Below are 19,710 nucleotides of genomic sequence, written 5' to 3'. Positions count from 1 at the left end.
AAGGCCATGCAACCCAGGGACAGAGCTGATGGCCAGATATGGCCAGCACACTCCAAAGCTGGAGAAAGAATTTTTCTAAAGTCCAAACTCTCCTTTGTGAAGAGGAGGAAGAGGGGTGGAACACCTTGCCGCTGGAGGAAAGGCTCCAGGACACCTACCCCAGCACTTTCTAGCTCCTTCTATTGCCCCACACTAAGCGAATCACCATTTTGCCTCATGCTGCTTCATACTTGAAATTCTGACGTGCTATTCCTAGATGTCATACTATCCACCTACCGCAAATATCTAACATCTTCGATAACTCAATATTAGCCCTAATTAAGTCTCAGATAGAACGCTATCTGAGGCCACATGCTATGTCACCCAGTACGAGGCTTTACATTAAGGACACCTTATAATACAATATAATACCACAAGCCGCGTTCATCCCTTCCTGCCCAGGCATTTCCCAGTTCATAGCTTTGGACCCCATTAGAGGAAATCAATTTTATGCACATTTATAATATGCCTACATATAAGTTCTAATAAAAATTATATACTATAATGTTATGCAATATGTAATTTTAGAAGATATACTTCTTTGTGTGCGTATGTATAGGTACACATTGTGTTTCACTGTGCTTGTGTGTGCATGTGTCTGCCTGCGGAGAACAGAAGACAGTGTCCTGTATTGTGTGTCTCAGAAGCCATCCGTCTTTTCTTTTCTTTCTTTCTTTCTTTCTTTCTTTCTTTCTTTCTTTCTTTCTTTCTTTCTTTTTTTTTTTTTTTGAGACAGGGTCATTCCTTAGCCTGGAACTCATCTATGTGCTTAGGCAGGGTGGCCGCAGGGATCCTCCTGCCTCTGATTCCCCAGGGCTGGGATCACACACATGCACCATTGTGCCTGGCTTTGTAATATAGGTCCTGGGGATCGAACTCAGGTCCTCACATTTATAAGGCAAGCATTTTTTTTTCCTATCTGAACCATCTCTCTAGGCCCTATTATCTAATTTATACACAATCCATAATATTTTTAAAGATTCACTTTTATTATTTCTAACCATGTGTGTGTGTGTGAGTGTGCAGTGCACATGTGTATGACGTGTGCACATGTGTATGACGTGTGCACATGCATGCAGGTACCTTCAGAGGCCAGAGGCATCTGATTCCCCCTAAAGCTGAAATTTCAGGGGCGTGTGAGCTGCCCAACATAGGTGCTGGGAATGGAGCTGCCATAGTCTAAGAACAATTGGGTTCTTAACCAACACTGAGCCATCTTTCCAGCCCCATAAGATATAATTATGCTATATAATTCTTACATACTACATAGTTCTCACATATATAATTCTTACATCATTTTATGTAAATATACCGATAATAAGGTTCCTAGAACAATCTACAGCATGAGCGTAGCTTACTGCCCCTTCCTACACATTGAATTTAGAAGCAGGAAGCATACTTACCAAGATCAGCCTTCTCCTTAAGAACGTCTTTGAAGTTGAGTCCACTGTTGAGGGTTGACTGCCTGTACCTGAGCAGAGCCTCCTTCTGTCCATTTCTTCCAAACGCCTCTGTTTTTACCGGTGTGGCTCGGAGCCCACACCTCCACTTGGAGAAATCAGAATGCGCCCATTTGACCAGGTCTTCTAATTTTACGATCACCTTTTCGGAGACGGCGATGACCTCATCCTACAAGAAGTGGGATGAGCAGAAAATGTTACTCTGGGTTTGAGGGAAGTGATCCATTCTCAGCAAAGCCCACTTGGAAGCCACAGGGACGATCTTACCTTCAGCAAGTGGGCTAACCTTGGACAAGCAGACAATGTGTAACCGTTAGGATGAGAAGCGTCCCATGAGCTCAGTTCAGCTCACTCACTGGCTTTCCAGGCCTCTTTATTTAAAGAATAATTGATATGACATGTTCGCTATGAGCTAGGAGGTCTACAAAAATAAGGCAGTGATTGTAAGAGGCATTTTAAACGCCAGCCACAGAGCCCATCTACCTATCTAACTCTTTGAGTGAAAGCTAATTTTTAGACACAATTAATAGCGAATGTAAAACGGGAGACTGGATGACTAATGGTTAGTCTCCATATAAATGGCCTAAGTAAATCTAGAATTCTTGGAACTCTGACTCACCCCCAAATTCCTATGTTTATGGTACATTTTCCCTTGGCTTATACACAAATATTGAATTTAACTTTTGTCCTAAAAATTAAATAAAACTGTGACGTAATCCCCAAAGAAATACTTCATAAATGTTATGTGCTTCCCACTGAAAGCAACCGACACATTCTCGTGTTTCTGCAAAACTTTGCAAGCTGAGAAATGAGTGGACTTTTTTTTTCTCTTTTAATACATATGGCTGGGAGGGGGCAGGAGGGCGGTGAGAAAGCCTTTGAATCTAAGAAAAGTCGTTGAAGCTTCAGTTCCTCCCAAGGATCATAAATTTGAATTTTAAGCATCTCTAATTGCTTCCAGGAAACAAGTTTTCTGCCTCAGAATTAACCCAGCAAGATATTTAGTAGATATCTCTATGAAGAACAAAGAGGGGCCCCCCTAGCCCAGAGATTCTCTGGAAAAGGCTTATGGATCTCCTCTCCCGGGCTCTAATGAACTTATTTGAAGCATTTGACATTTTAACTTGAACTGAATTTTTTTTTTGACTGAACCTTTCTGAAGAAGGCTTAGCCGTGAAAAACCCCTAAAGCTTACAGAAATTTTCAAAATAGTTCTGACAAAACACCAACAGGAAGACGTCTCTAAGCTATTAGACAAAAAGAAATTCACAACGGAACTTGGCTAATTTTGCTCTTAAATATGACTCTCTCTTCCCTACCCTGCCTACACACGTACAAACACACACTCTCACGACCCATACACACCACATACCACATACACACCAGATATACTCCACACACACCACACACACACATAGACACACCCTACCACACACAGACATTACACACACATCATACACACCACATTTTACACATACACACATCACAACCTACTCCCTACCCCCTACACACACACACACACACACACACACACACACACACCGCTCCAATGCAAACAAAAAGGTTTTTTTATTAAAGATCATGTTTACATAGCAAAGAGCACTCAGTTTTGTTATTTTAAATGGTTTAAGGTAAGAGGTAAATTTTGCTTTTCCTTGTCCGGTTCAGGACTGCTTCTGAGAAAAAGAAGTTTCTTACAGAGAGCAGTCATAAGGGCTCTCTCAAGAATGGAAAACAAGACTGGGTAACGGGATCCTTTCTCTTATCTTGATCAAATATGAACTTCCAGTAAAGGCAGACAAAGTGGAAATTGTGTTTTAACCTTCTTCTCGAGAAAATACCTCAAGACTTCATAAACTAGGGGGCACATGACAAAATGCCATTTGCAGGGCTGACTTCATCCACAATCACCACACCAACTTCTTGAAATAGATCTCTCCTCATCCTGCATTTTATAACTATTACAAGATGATTATGAAATACTAGAATAAAAAAAATCCAGGCTAGGTATTGTTTCAAGCATATGGGAATGGCTTCTGGGATGGGGAATGGGAATATGTACACCAGCCACAGCATTTAGAATATTCTGGAAAATAATTAAGTAGCACGGTATATTAGCCTCCACTTTAGCACAGATGGAATTTGGCAACGTTTTGACCAAATAAGGCTTCCTAGAATAGACAAGTTTGGAGATGAGTGTTATTCTCAAATAGCCCTGTGATCAAACGATTATCGTTTCAATTACCAGTTGCTTCAGATCTTTTCCGAGAAATGACATGACTAGCCCTGGCTGCCTTACAGCACCCGCCGAACAAATAGTTTATTAACCAAGAGAAAATACAATCCTTATGATGTCATTAATGAATAAACTTGTCTTTCAAGATCGTCTCTATAGATTTGACCTCAACTTTCTCTCCCTTCCCCTCTTACACACACAGAAAGAGAGAAAGAGAGAGAGGAATTCACCAAACATATAAATCAAAAACCCGAGTTGGAATTAATTGTGAACACAGCCAAGGGCTTTGTGTGGATTTAGAGAGACACTGTCTCTTCCCCATTGTTAAACGCCAGGATTTTGAAGGAAATCTGATAAGAACGGGAAACAGCATACAACCCTCTGAAACAAAGCAGCCCACATGGACATGGAAAATGTGTCAGGAAACCTTACTTTGGGCTCACAATGGCGCCTGTCACATGGTCATACTCATTATTCTGAGTCAGTGCTAACTAACTTTCTCACAGTGCCGGTCCTCGGGCAAGTCTGTGTGCCTATGAAAAGAATCCCAGTAAGCTCATGCCATGATTACACGAGCTCTCTGCAAACTGAGAATTAGTACTGAATAAATATCCCTGGTTTACTCTAATACAACACAAAAGGATCACAAAGAAATACATGTCGTTATTCTGTTAATGGACCCTGACTTTTCAATTAACCCAGCGTTTAATCAATATTTATGTAGGACGCGTTAAGACAGTCACTATGTCCTCTCCCCCTTCATCACTGTTTTCAACTCTTTCTGTAATTGGGATTTCATTCCGACCACTTTTACAAAACCATTTCATTTAAGCATGAACTCTCTTAAGTCAGAGGAGACAATCTGGGCCAGAAGCCACAGAACAGCCAACTCAGTGCCATGGCTGGCCCCTGCACACATTACAAACGTAGGAAAATTTACACACAAAAATCTAGACTTTAATCTTCTCTTATACAACAAAATAAGGAAGGAGATAGAAAAAAAAAAGGAACAAGTCAACCAAAACCAACAACAGAAACCACCAGAAACTGAACAACACACGCTTTCTTTTTCAACTTGAGAAATCCCCTCTAGGCTGAGTTCCATCCAGTTGTCGTCCCCTGATGTGTTCAGCCTAACCCGAACACCATCTAGTTCAGTGGCCACGTCTTGATTGGATCCCTCTCCCTTGTGTACCTGAGGGACCTGGAGGTCAGTGACATAACTTAGTGTTGACTCACCTCAGGTGTGGATGGTAACCCAGGTTTCCTCTCTGCTGACTGCAGCCAAGGGGCCTAGGTTCAAATCCCAAGCCTGGAATTTGTTGCTAGGAAACACTGAGCCACTTCTTTACTTCCTGGGCGTCAATGATTTTGAGACATATTTTCTTTTAAAGGGTGATACCAGCTCCTTGCCACAGTCAATGTCATGATTCCCAGAGGTGACACTAAGAGTTTATCGGAGTCAGTCACATGTGACCATTTCCCTACCAGTGTGTCTTCCAAACTGTGACACGAAGAGACGAATTTAGATGATTCATAGAAACACACATACACACACACACAAACACACAATGCATTTGAAACAATGATGAAAGGGGGAAGGATCTAATGAGTATCTTACTGTGACTCACATAAGCATTGATTAAAAACTAGTTTAATTTCAAAGCCAGGGTGTGTGTGTGTGTGTGTGTGTGTGTGTATACACATATAATTTAGCAAAGAGAAATGTGTTCCATATATTATATCACATAATTCCTTGCTTAATTATTTTGTGATTATTTTAATTACTGGAAATTGATACTTTTTTCCTGGCTGTGTGAAACATAGAAAGTTTCTTCTTTCAATAAATTTAATTTTTGAAAAAGGATCAATTTGAGCAGAGTCCTGACGCAAACTCAGGGGCCATGCGGACATGGGAAAGAAAATGACTAAAATATGGGGTCGCGCATTATATCTGAGATTCTCAACGGACAGCCCAGGAGCCCCTGGGAATCCCTGGCCACTTCAGGGGATCCACAGCGTCCAATCTAAAATCACCACCATCACATGAGTTGTTGGCTTTTTTTTTCTCTCTCTCTCTCTCTAGCTCGCTCTCCTTCAAGAGCGTCGAGGGGTTTCCCTGAGCCTGTAGCACATGGCAGGTGTCACAACAGACTAATTGCAGAAGCAGGTACGAGATCTAGCAGGAAGTAGCTAGGTGGTAAAGAGATGAACGCCAAGTGCAAAGCTGTGTACTGTTCTCATTAAACCTTTAGTTTTCGAGACAACATTACATCATATCCAACTGCCACAAAAATGCTGCATGGTCACAAACTTCTTCACAGACTCTTACAGCCACCATCATTGTCATCAGCATACGAGAAATACTCTCATCTTAGACAGCCTGCTCCTCTTTCATGGTCATTACAATTTATCTCACCAACTTGTGGTAGCTACTATATTAAGCGTTATACACATTGACCCATGCCATATAACGCCTTGTGAGCCACCCATGTCGTTACTTGAAGAGACAGCATGAATTTCTGGTGAATACTGTCCACTGGGTGGACGACCACAAAGTTTCGTTCAACTGTTCACAGGCAGAGGGGCAGCGGGGATGTTCCGATTTGGAAAATGGACAAACAGAACTGCTATTTTCTTCCATGCCCAGGTCTTCTTCATGCAAACCTACCTTCTCAGTTCTCTTATCTATCTATCTATCTATCTATCTATCTATCTATCTATCTATCTATCTATCTATCTATCTATCTATCCATCCATCCATCCATCCATCTATCGTTGGAGCAACCGCCCCTGTGTTTTCTGGGATGTCTCTACCTTGTTGCTTTTCCACAGGTAGTTACTCTTCCTTTGCCATCACCTTGTTACTGCCATTGCTAATTAACTTCACGCACAGTGGTTTCTCACATCTTGTCGGTTTCCAGTTCCATTTCCCATCATAAGTAATGATGCCAAAATATTAGTTTTCAGGTGCTAGTTTGGTATCGGTATGTTTTTTTTTTAATTTGGCTAAATATGTATTTAAATCCTTTATACAGTCTTTAAAATGTGGTTGTGCTCTTACTCTTGAGCTTTGAGTGGTTCTATAACTTCTGGATCTAAGTCATCTGTCAGATTTGTTGATTGGAATTACATTCTCTCAGGGACAGGGGATGGCTTGGCAGTTACAAAGAGGGCTTGATGCTCTTTCAGGGTACTGAGCTTGGGTCCCAGCACCCACATCAGGCACCTCGCAAACACCTGGAAGTCTAGCTCCAGGGACCCCATACCTCCGCTGGCCTCTGTGGGCACCTTCCCACACATGTGTTAATATTTGTACATAGGCACATAGGTGTGCACATATGCGTGAGCGTGTGCACATGCGCGCACACACAAATAAAGAATAATAATAATAAAATTAAGCTGGACAGTAATGGCACACACCTTTAATTGCAGCGCTTGGAAGGCAGGGGCAGGTGAATCTCTGTGAGTTCTAGGGCAGCCTGGTCTGTAGAGTGAGTTCTAGGACAGGCTCCAAAGATACACAGCAATCAATCAACCAAATATCTTTGGAAAAAATAATGTCTTCTCACTGTCGCAGAGCCTTTCACCAAAGAAGTCTTAGATAAATGTGTGTTTCACGGGCTTGCTCTTTCTCTTACAGATTGTGTTAGTTCTGCCTAAACTCAGGCCCCTAAGAATCAGTGTTTGCATCCAAACATTCGTACTTCCGCATTCAGAGGGATGATTCATTCCAACTCAGGGTTAGGTGATATGATTCCAGCCACTGTTTTCACCTGTGGGTAGCATGCTATTATTTTGTAATAAATTTTATACTTTTGATAATTTGTTTTGCTTTTGATACAATAAAAACCCACAGCTAGCGCTCACATAAACAGACGCTAAGTGAGTTCTCCATAGTTTTACTATAAAGGAACCCGAATGAAAACACAAATGGTGAGGAATTCTGCATTGCCGGGCGGCGGTGGCGCACGCCTTTAATTCCAGCACTTGGGAGGCAGGGGCAGGCAGATCTCTGTGAGTTCGAGGCCAGGCTGGTCTACAGAGTGAGTTCCAGGACAGACTCCAAAGTTACACAGAGAAACCTTGTCTTGGAAAACAAAACAAAACAAGAAACCTTCTGTATTATATCATTGAACTAGAGCATTTTTATATTTTGTGGTATTTGTCCTAAATTACCCGTGCACTAAAACCCTTAGCGCAATCCTTACATGGTTGTGAGATCACCTGCCACACTGTCACGCATCTGTTCCTGCGGCTCCAAGACCCACTTAATTGAGAGGGGAACAGATAAGGAAAGAGCTGCCCACACCTGGCGCACATTGCCGGGAGATATAGCTGCTTAGGTCACCCGCATGCCTGGTGCTGGACCTGTTCTCTGTTCTGGAGTCAGACCCTGGATTCTGAGCCCCCAGGCTGCTAACTGCATGGACATCTTTGAAAAGAGAGGTCTGGAAAAAAGGTGATGAGTGTGCAGATAGGACGCAGACCCCTGGAGAACAGCTGCCCGGATAGGACAGCTGCCTGATACCTGCAGGCTCCTCTCTGCATTCCAGTATCCTGGGTTTTTTTTTTTTTTTTTTTTTTTTTTTTTTTTTTTTTTTTTTTTTTTTTTTTTTTTGCTTCCTCATTCCATGCCCCAGGAGAAAATGGAGGAGACAATTCTTAGATGCGGTGGTCTAGGTCCAGATTTTCCTTTTCTGTGCTTCATTCTCCGAGGAAGTCACTCTCCATGGGGTGTCACAGGTTCGTCTCTAAGGCCCGTGACTACATTCTGAAGTTTGATCCCCAAAATTCAGCCAGCTTTCTGTGTATCGGCATCAACTCGAGTTGACTATACAGCTGACTCTACTCGCGTGATAAAAGCTTCCTCGCCTGGCACAGAGGGGACCTGACCACACCCCAGTCCCCTGGTGAACTATTTTTCACCAGGCAGGCTTGAGTTCTTTCCCAGTGAGAGCCTGCAAGGCACAGAACAGAGACACCATCTCTCTCCTTCCCCTACAGTTGGGCGCATCCACGTGGCCCACTCATGAGTGGTGGTACATAGTAGTGAACCACGAACCTTTCCGCTCTTGTCCACAGAGAGAATGAGCATGGCTTTAGATGGCACAGTTGAAAAACAGATAGCAGGAGCCTGGCCCCTCACAACAGCCATAGCCTGGGACCATCTGTAGAACTCTATGAGAGAGAGAGAGAGAGAGAGAGAGAGAGAGAGAGAGAGAGAGAGAGAGAGAAAGAGAAAGAGAGAGAGATATTTTTGTTTTGTTTTGTTTTGTTTTTTCAAGACAGGGTTTCTCTGTGGCTTTGGAGCCTGTCCTGGAACTAGCTCTGTAGGCCAGGCTGGTCTCGAACTCCCAGAGATCCGCCTGCCTCTGCCTCCCGAGTGCTGGGATTAAAGGCGTGCGCCACCACCGCCCGGCTGAGAGAGAGAGAGATTTTGAACACCTGATTTGTTTAATTAACTGTGATGAATCTTTGATACACACAGCTAAGCCTATGTCTTTGCTGTCCTTGCTAACAAATTCTGTGTCGAGGGAGAAAAGGGGATAGAACCCCTGCCCTCCTACCATGTGGCATCGAACAGCAGACCACTGTGGAGCAGAGTTACAGTCAGCTGAGCCCCAAGGGCTCTATCACGAATGTCATAGCAAAGGGCTTGTGGGGAGTGGGAGGGAACGAGAGCAGGACGTGATCATCTCAATCTGCCACGAACTGCATGAACTGCGAAATCTGAGGTTTCGCAATGTGCTCTGTAGCCCTTAAAACATGGCAGCACTCGGGAGCACAGAACACAGTCATATATGGCGGTAAGTAAGCCAACGGTGAGCCTGAAATAATGGGTTCCATAGGAATGGGTCAAGGTGCAGAGAATGAGACGCGGCAGAGTGCTTAGCCTTAAATGGAATATTCTTATCACACCACCCATGCCCCCAAGGCTCGGGGACCCTCACAGAAGAGAGAGGAGAAAGATTATGGGCCAGAGGTGGGAGATAACATCAAGGAAGCTGGTTTCTGGATACAGCAGGGCAGCTGCGCTGATGAACTCACAGCAAGCCACTGTATAACGATAGACACAAAATCTGTACAAGCGCAAGCCCCAGACAAATCTCCGCGTGGAAGTGGGGATGTGGACGTGAAATCTACTACTAACTAAGGAGTGGTTGGCATCTCACAGTGGCAGGGGAGAGGGGGAGTCCATTTTCTCTAATGATGGGGTATCTTGGTAGGTTGACTACACGCCAGAGCCGGCCCCTCTCCAGAAACTAGTTGAGCAATGCAAACCGGGCTAGATGGGGGTAGGGGAGAAGACTCGAAGTTGGGTGGAAAGGGAAGGGAATGCAGTTAAGAGAAGGGCTGGGGAAGGGATGAGTATGTTCGAAATACCTTGTATGACATTCTCAAAGACAAACTTTTTTAAAGAATTAGATGAAATTTACCTTTTTTAAGATGAAAATGATACATTTTCATCCAGATGGAAACTAAGAACGACTAAAACGATTGTGTCGACTCCTAGAACGTTTTCTGCTTGGAGAGACAGACAGACCTCTGATGTGCTCTGGTGTGCGCCAGTAAAGGAGAGTATGCCACGTTAGAGCCTAACCCTCTTGGTGCTCCTGATTTACAGCCCTCCTCCAAAATGTATAGCACGAGGCACCTCCACTTTGTTCAAATGTTGTTTCAGTCACCCATGTTTGTGATTTGCTCATGGGACGCTCACAGGCTAAGCACACATGCTCACGTGCCGTGTAAAGGGGTCGCAACAAGGAAGATTTTTATTGGTCAGTGGGAAAGTGAGAAAAAGGAAGGAAGCACAGAGGGCTTCATGGTGCTCCAATTGCTGGTTCCGATGACTGTCCTTCTACCTCTCAGGATCCCAGCCAGAAGTAGACTAATTCAATCAGGATAACCCAATGGATGAGTGGTGACAGAGGAACCACCAGAAACTGAGTCTGTGGGGTGGGGTGGGATATAAAGGAAACACCAGAAATGGCTGGTCCAGGAGCTAGGCTGGTAACCACACAGTGATACCAACCTACACTGAAGGGTCCCAGAAGGGCAGGGCTAATGGCCAGGATGGGGGCAGACGCTTCCACCACCCACTTGGATAGACCTAGGAAGGACAAAAGAAAACACACTTGCCTTTAAACACTTCTCAACCCAAATCCTTGGAACCGAAATCCCTGGAAGCACAGGGGTGCAGGGGCTCTGTTGATGAAGTCCACATAGGCCAATGGAGAGAAGAAATGAACAGCCCAGACATGGAGGGACCACACAAACACACTCTTCATTAAAGTTTTTATCTTTCCTTTGAGTCAATATCATTCTCTCTGGCATGAGAGTAGCAATAGTTGGTAGCTATTATTTCTTAATGTCCTTATGAAGCAAAAATAAAAAGCTATCAACTCTAAGTTGGTGCCCCCACTGGGAATCACTGCTATTATTACCTGAAATGTAAGGCTAAACCTTTCTTTGGCATCAGAAACTGGTGCTGGGTTGCATGATTCTGTCTTCTTCAGTGAGAGTTCGGACTGTAAACATTTTCTAGTGTCACATCTGTACCCTTGCTGAGCTTGTTTGTCCTTCCCAAAGAGCCAAGTGCTGTGTTAGACGTAAAAAGCACAGGCATAATTAAAAATATATTCTCATTAAAAAATTAAAAATGTTGAAGGGGGGAGAACAAGGGTGGTGTAGAAGTCAGAGGCCTGTAGCTCCATGACCTATGGTACTCTATCCTGGCTCGATTAGAAGGTTTCATCACACAGGACACTGCCCTGAGGTGTCAGGTGTTGAATAGAATGTGACTGTCCTTTGTGGTAAGGCCCGCAGCACTTGAATATCAAACAAGTAATTAAAAAATATATTGAATATTGCGTGTTCCTAAATACATTTAAATACTTGCTCATCTAAAACCTGTTAGGCTTCAGGCTGCTCCCCTGAGCACACACACACACCCCTAAAAAAGAAAAAAATAAGTAAAAAAGAAAGGAAGAAATAAAGCTCCCAGAGATTGCCCCCAATTAATTTCCAGTTCCATTTCTTCCTTCTCATTTTCCCTCTTGAAAATTAAGTATGGTTTTCACAGAGAACAGGAAATTGTATCCCAGAGTCCTAGATACGTGGAGATATCTGAGTTGAGGACTCGGCTTGGCTGTGTTTCCTTTGGTCAAATTAGTGGGCTGTTAACTCTGCAATCTGTGTTTCAACTGCTTTCAGATTGCTCTATCTAGCCTGGCACCCAAATACATAGCTCTGGCTACGGGAACAGTAACACCACCACCCACAGAAAGATTAAATGAGCCTAGTTCAATGTGAATGCTCACCTGAGCTCCCTAGAAGAACATCCATCCTGTGTGTATCTCTCTGTGTGTGCACGCATTGCCAGCTTCCTCCTCGATTGCTTTCTACTTGGTTTTTGAGATACATGCTCTCACTGAACCTGGCTGCTCACTGAGTCAGCTGGATTGGCTGGCTGGTGGTCTTTGGAAATCCCCTCCCCACCCCCCGTATCTACTTGGTTTTTGAGATACAGGCTCTCACTGAACCTGGCCCCTCACTGAGTTAGCTGGGTTGGTTGGCCTGTGGCCTTTGGAAATTCTTCTCTCTCTCTCTCTCTCTCTCTCTCTCTCTCTCTCTCTCTCTCTCTCTCTCTTTCTTTCTCTCTCTCTCTCTCTCTCTCTCTCTTTCCAGCNTCTCTCTCTCTCTCTCTCTCTCTCTCTCTTTCTTTCTCTCTCTCTCTCTCTCTCTCTCTCTTTCCAGCACTGGGATTATGGGCACAGCTTTGTGGCGGGTACTGGGAATTGAACTCCTGTCCTCATGCCTGTTTGGTGAAAACTTTGCCAATGTAATTGTCTTACCAGCCTTCTATAAGGACATCCTGTTGAAGATAACTGGTAACACTAACTCCAAAATTCATGTACCACCTCGCCCGGATATTTTATTATGTGGAATGACTCAAAACCATCACTGCAAATTACAGTTCCTAGTTCTGTGTTTTGTTTTTAAACTCAATACATGACCCTCTCTCTAGTCATGTGTGCAGTTCAGCAGAGCCAACATTGCAAAAACTCTCAAAGGAGTGGGCTGGCCATGCACTTCCTTTGGTAGAATGCTTCCCTAGTGTGCCTGAAACCCTGGATTCTCTAACAGCACCTCATTCCCCAGGCGTGGTGGCTCACAGGTACAATCCCCAGCCCTCTGGGAGTAGAGGTGGGGAGGGGGGGAGGGAAGAGTATCAGCAGTTCAAGGTCACCTTTGGCCATACAGTAAATTTGAAGCCAGCCTGGGCTTTCTAAGACCCTACCTCAAAACAAAACATCATCTCGGAGGAAGAAAGATAAAGGAAGCTTTTCCTCTGTGAGAATGGAGGAGGAGGTCCCCTGACTTATTAAAGTTCATGGGCTATCTGGCACGGACTCTTGCTATATTATTATCCTTAATGAGAAGGAGGACAGAGTCACTGAAAGATATATTCGTTCAGAAAATGTTTCTGCAGACATCAAGGAGATCCCCTGCTTGTGTTACCTCTGGTAACACACACACACACACACACACACACACACACACACACACTATTTGGGCATGCTCCCTCTGGGTAAACATTTTTTTTTTTTTACCTCGGCTCACTCACCTGCTCATGCGCAATGGCAGAGTGGGCTAATTGGAGAGCCACAGCCTAGTGCAATTAGCGCACACTGGATCACTTAAAGAGCTTTGCGTTCGCAAGTCTTCCTTTTCCAGACGCCGGCGATATATCTCAATAAACGAGCTGGCCTTCAATTAAAACCCCTCGACTCAGCGTGCAAAGATGTTGAACATTTTCGAATGAGCCCGGATTAATGAAAGAGCCGATTTGCAACCATTTGGGGTGATATTTTTACTCCTGTTTGGGAAACGTGGTGCGGGGCCCAACACAGAGAACACATCTGGGCAACTCTAACCTGCTAGCTTCAACTCTGGGGACCTCGGGGAGGTGGTTAATAACCAAAGCGTAAAGCCCAAGTTTTTCTAAGTGAATTTTGAAAGGTGAGGTTCAAATTAAAACGGCTTCCCATACTCAAAGCTCTGGGTACTCCAGGTGGAGCTGAGAATGGTGAATGAATGAATGAATGAATGAATGAGTGAGTGAGTTCTACTGGACATTCTCATAATCCAGGCATAGAAGGCACCATCCCCAAAAGGACGTGCTCACCAGGTGAACGTCATCCTACATTGTCAGAAGAGATTTACTATATGTATCCTGAGTTCTAGTTGGCCCCAGCTGAGTCCTGACTCAGCTTTGCACCCGGTACCGGGCCTATCTGTCGAGCCTCCGGGTTCTTTGCCTGAAGAGGCATTGGCTCCTCTCAGCAGGCTCCTCTGTACTTCCCATTCTCAATGTTCTGAGCATCAACTCTAGGCTACATCAGAAAGAAAAGAGGCAGGAGGAAGCCTCTGAGTCTAGTTGTGGGAGGGGAGAACGGGAAATAGGCCCTCAGCTCAGAGCGACTAATGTCAAGTGATCCCTAGCGATGCTTTCCATCCATTAGCCGCTGAACACCAGCTGCGTAACAGGCACGGTGACTATGGCCAGGAACCAAGGACCATGGGTCCTTCTGGTGCCCATGGTTACCTCTATGTATGTGGACTGGGGGGCGGGGTGGGGAAAGAGGGAGTAGGGCAGAAAAGCCAGAAAGTAAATAATATCTCAAACTGGAGAACTAGAAAGAGAGAGTAGTGGAGTGCAAAGGGGAGAGAGCTGACAGTGAGGACCCAGAGTATCCAGGGAAGGTCTTGCTAGACAGAGCAAAGGGGCATAGCACATGGTCAAATTCAGACAAAGGAGGTCCGTGGGGAAAGCACCCAGCCTACCTGTGTGCTATTCAGTTGAGGCAGACTCCCTGTCTGGGGCTGGGCCCATTTGATCTATGTTCCCACAGACTTCCTCATGAGTTATTATTCCTAGTAATAAACATTGATCAGCGCTAGCAAGACGACTTAGTGGGCAAAGGTGTTGGCATTAAACCCGAGGACCCGGGTTCAGTCTTCCAAAGTCCTGTGGCGACAGCAGTGAACTGATCCCCGGGGTGTATGGTCCCACCTCCACACACAGCCCTGACACAAGACAAGCAAATGAAGTGTAGACGGTTTCTTGAATGGTCAGAAATCTACCTTCTCTTCACACATTGGGTGCCTGTGGCTATCTGGAACACATTGCTGAAAACCCACTCATTATTCCTTAAAGAGGACGAGGTCAGCCTCCCCACAGAACTGCTAATTTCCATTTGTTCTTCTGTCTTGCGTCCCAAGGTTGAAGGACATGGAGGAGACTCTCCCCAGAGGGCTCATTCATTCATCAACCTTCTATGGTCTTCCTCATCAGAAACACAAACCCAAGGAGCAATCCCTCTTATATGGATTGTCGGTTGTCTTTCAGAACATCTTGATTTAATGCTCTACCTCAACGACCATGCTGGATAGAGTCAGGTTTCCTATTTCTTACCTGTTGTGATACCTGCTTACATCAGTCACCGGCTCCTCATTCCCCTTCTCAGTAGATTTACACATTGTATACAATGCCCTTTCAGGCTAAACTCCCCAAATTCATTGATCAAGACATCAGTGTTTTTTTAAAGACTCAATATGGCTTGTTGACATGCTGTAAGACTAACAAATCCTAAAAGATGAAAGCAATCTGCTGTCTGGTGCGTATGTCATCTCTAATTACATGCCTACAAGAGGGAGGAGGTGTTTGGGGAAAAACTGCCCAAGGAGGCTGCTCTAATAAGAGTAAAGAAGGAAGCGAAAGAACAAGACAAAGCGAGAACACCATCCAACGCACATCATACAGCTGTCCACTACCAAGATCACTTCTGATGCTGATGGCCATAGGAGGTCACGCAGAGGTCCCCAGAGACCCCATGCTCTTCTATCCACACCATTGAAGTGTGGGTTACACATAAATTCTCATTCTGACCAGCAGAATTAAGGAAAAAGTGATGGAAGGCCACTTCTGAAACCAGCTTACTCCATGCAAGTTAAAGAAGCCTGCTTCCACGTGTGGCTGGATAGACACAGGTGCCCCTGCGTCACAGCAAGAGACCACCGGAAGTCCAGATCAAAAGTCCTGGATGGCAGGCCTTCCAACAGACATGGAGTCACCCTGGAAGTTGAGTCTGTGATAGCAAAAGCCTGGGCTCACACTCTGATTTCAGCATTGAGAGACGTGGAGGCCGAGAGTTAACCCCTCCCAGGCCCCCGGCCCACGGGGCCAGAGAATAGGTGTTATCTAAGACGCCAAAGCTGGACTCATTTGCTGCGTGAGAAACAGATAACCAAAGCCCGGGTTCGTGACAGGGGACACACTGCCAGTTATCATCCATCAACAGAAAGGAATCTGTGGAGTTAGGTGTTAAACTCCGGTTTCGGATATGCCTGGAAAGGAGCTTACTGCTGCTAAGCGAATGATAAGACCACGGAAAAACACTCCGTGCCTCTGCTTGCATCCGGGATCAGGGGATACCCGTAGACATTTCCAAGAACTGCCTAATAACGCCAACATACATTTCAAAATAGGAGGGGCAAAGGAATCTAACATTGTCAATCAAAGAAGCAACTAAAGAAAAGGGTGCTGATATCATTCTTATCCTTGCCCCCCCCCCATGATATCCTCATAATACTAATAAATACTGATTAGGTTTAATTAAGTAGAAGTTAAAGATTTATAGGTTAAAATAGAAATGTTATACATCTCTAGAGTAATATTGTATTAGCCCTTAGCTACCACGGAAGACCTCTATGGCTCATGACTTTTGCCTTCTTTCTAGCTTGTCGATCAAAATTCATCTTCTCAAGACCACTAACTCAGTTGAGCAGCTAGCAATGTGCTGGCTTCACGTTAGATCTGTAAGGCCACGTGTGTATACAACGCTGCAAAATCTGTGGCCAAAATCTAGACAAGGTTGCTTCCCTCTCCCATCCCCCCACCTGCCCCCCTAAAAGAGAAAGAAGGGAGGGGCAAATGCATGCGTGTGCGCGCGCACACACACACCCCTATGTGGGCAGTGCCAAAGAGAAAATTTTTAAAAAATGAAGAAAGAGAGAGAGAGAAACACACACACACACAACATGCACACACACATACATGTGCACATGGTCAAACGCCAAAAATGATTTTTTTTTTTAAGGAAGAAAGAAAGGAAAAGAAGTTAAGGCAATTGAGGCATCTTCACATTCTGGCATGGCAGGAATACTTCTCACTCTGCCAATCAGGGAGGCACTTTAAGGATCCGGAGGCTAGGAGTGGTTTGAGTAACCGCTTGGCTGTCTATTAAACTACCGATTTAGCAACATCAAAAATGCGAAGAAACAGGGCCTCCGCTGTAAAGACACAGGAAGCAGAGCCTACTGATAATTTTAAAAGATATCCCCATTTATGTGACTCATAAAATTTGCATTAGAAAACCATATTCAGCCTCTTTTACCAGAACCTTCGTTTTGCTTGCCCCTAGAGTCTGGGATAGGTATTTTATAACCCAATACATTATTTGCTGATGTCATATTCAACTTTTAAAAACACAAAATACAATTCAACTATTACAGCGAATATTCACTCAAAATAGAAGTGGGACAGATAATTTCACTTAAGACAATCAATTTGATGACTTTTGGTATTTATAACCCATATACTTCGGAATAATTTGACAAGGAGCACTAGAGCAGTGTTTTCAATTGGATTCTAGTAACCTGACACGCACGGCACGGCGGGATTAACCCAAAGCAAAAGGATTGAATGCCCTAGTTGCCAGTTTGCCTTTAGACCACGTTCTCAACCTTCCCGATGCTGGGACCTTTTTAATACAATTCCTCATGTTGTAGTGACCCAGGCCATAAAATTATTTTCATTGCTACTTCATAACTGTAATTTTGCTATTGTTATGAATTGTCATGTAAATATCTCTGTTTGTGATGATCTTAGGTGACCCCTATGGAAGGGTCTTTCAACGCCCCCAAAGGGCTGTGACTCACAGGTTGAGAACCACGGGTGTAGTGGATCCTTCCCCTATGGTGCACCCAGTAAATCTGGCTGGGGCACATTCTTCCCTTGTGTGTTGCGTTTCCATCTTTGAGAGGATGAGACTAGGGTACAACCCTCTACCCAACACTACCAAGAGAGGTGGTGAACCCAAGAGTGGAGGAGGAAGCAAGAAGGGGAAGAGGAAGAGGAGGAAGAAGGAAAGGAAGAGGATAAAGAAAAACAGGTAGAGAAGCAGGAAATGGAGGAGGAGAAAAAGGAAGAGAGAAGGAAAAGAGGAGGAGGAGGAACAGCCAGAAAAGGAACTAAAAATTTTAAATTAAGAAGCAAAGACTTGCAGGAACTCATTTGAAATGGAGGGAAGGTAGATGTATTTAAAATAAATGCATGGTCCACACTCAGTAGACACCAGGCTCCCTGGTGACTGCACCATGATTCAGGGGCAAGGGATGACACGTGGGAAGCTGCAGGTATGAACTTTGGCACACCAGGGAGGAAGCTCTGGGACACAGGTTTTACCCTTTTACTACATCATCCTCCAGGCTCATCACATTTTGTGATGGCTGATGCAGAGACGCCCACTAATGTCCCTTAATACTTCCACTGACCAGAAAAAAATGGATCTGAGCATGCCCGCTTCGGAGTCTAGACAGATCTAACGTAGATCAAAACCTTTGAACCTCACTTGTTCCCAGTCTCTTGGGATAGAAGGAGGCCCAGGAAGCTTAGCCCATTGAGTGTCATAGTCTTCTCTGTTATTGTTTCTCAAACAATAGCCCAGTGACTCAACCAATAAATTACTGATTAAGGGGCTATTAGCAGGTTGTCTAACACCATGGCAGACTTCAAAAGGCTAGGATAAGCTAGGATTAGTCAAGGACTGGAAGAGTGGGGTGTACACCTAACATCTGCTGAAGGTCTAGGGTAAGTCTGGTTCTGATGCCCTTGTGGTATGTGATAGTCCCAGTCGAGGTCCATTCCCCCATTTCTCAGTGAGGAAATGGAGATGGCAATGACATGAGGCCAATTGGCCGGGACAGCACAGTGACTGGCTGGCGCAGTAAATATTCACACTGTTTTATCAGGCGCCCACACTGAGGGTTTGTGTTTTTAGCTTCAAATAAGAAAACGCACGTGTGGAATTATTAATCGCCACTGCCTTCAGTTTTAAGTCCAAATGACCCACTGAACCCCGGGAAGCTTGGCCTCAGTCTACCCGGTTTTGAGTCTACCCACTAGACTCAACGTTCTCTTGCCAAACGCAGCTCACACCCAGCCTTGCCATGCTGGTCCCTGCCTATGGCTTTCCTTCTGCCTCAGCTTCCCCCTTTCATGGTGTCTGTCACAAATCTCTACCTACCAAAGCCCTAGTATTTTGAGAGGTCCTTCTGCCACCAAACCCTTCTCTCACTGACACCTCCAGGATATCCAACTGCTCGATTTCCATGGCACCTCTCCACACCACAACCCCTGCACCCTTCTGTGAACTCAGAGTAGGTAGCAGGGGAGCTACTGCTCTTCATTATCCCCGCCTCCATCCCAGGCTCTGAATGTTTGCTACGGAGAATGGAAAGGGCTTTGATCTAGCTGGTCACTCCAGCTACCCTTTCCTTCTTGCTACATGCTTTAAATCAACAGGTTCCTTCTGGTTTAATTAAAGAAAATAAGTCAAAGACTATATATATAATAACTATATACATATAATTATTAAAAGCTCTAGACACTCCAGGGTAGCAGTCCATGGGTCTCATCCAGGCTAAAGGTTGTGTTTTGTTTGGCCCACAGAGTGTGTTAAAAAGTGGATTGAATGAAATCACATAGAAACATGGGTTTCTAGCTTCTCATGAAAAATGGAAGATTTGAGCCGGGCGGTGGTGGCGCACGCCTTTAATCCCAGCACTTGGGAGGCAGAGGCAGGCGGATCTCTGTGAGTTCGAGACCAGCCTGGTCTACAAGAGCTA

The 19,710-nt window shown here is 44.6% G+C and overlaps 2 protein-coding genes across 3 annotated transcripts in view; both read right to left on the bottom strand.

Moving 5' to 3' along the window:
* Positions 1 to 19,710, bottom strand: part of Cdk1 (cyclin dependent kinase 1) — a 1,182,536-nt gene that overhangs the window by 241,040 nt on the left and 921,786 nt on the right. The gene's annotated exons all lie outside the window — the stretch shown is intronic.
* The window catches only part of Arid5b (AT-rich interaction domain 5B), a 175,974-nt gene that overhangs the window by 142,201 nt on the left and 14,063 nt on the right, over positions 1 to 19,710 (bottom strand). For both annotated transcript variants that reach the window (XM_050139363.1, XM_050139372.1), the window contains one exon: positions 1,443 to 1,668. In XM_050139363.1, coding sequence (XP_049995320.1) covers positions 1,443 to 1,668 — 226 coding nt within the window. The remainder of the gene's footprint in view (positions 1 to 1,442; positions 1,669 to 19,710) is intronic.

The sequence above is a fragment of the Alexandromys fortis genome, unplaced genomic scaffold, assembly GCF_014885135.2.
Source record: "Alexandromys fortis isolate MF-2015 unplaced genomic scaffold, M_Fortis_MF-2015_v1.1 scaffold_9, whole genome shotgun sequence".
Taxonomy (NCBI): Eukaryota; Metazoa; Chordata; class Mammalia; order Rodentia; family Cricetidae; genus Alexandromys; species Alexandromys fortis.
Note: the sequence above shows the minus strand (reverse complement) of the source record. Positions and strands in the feature narration are given on the sequence as shown.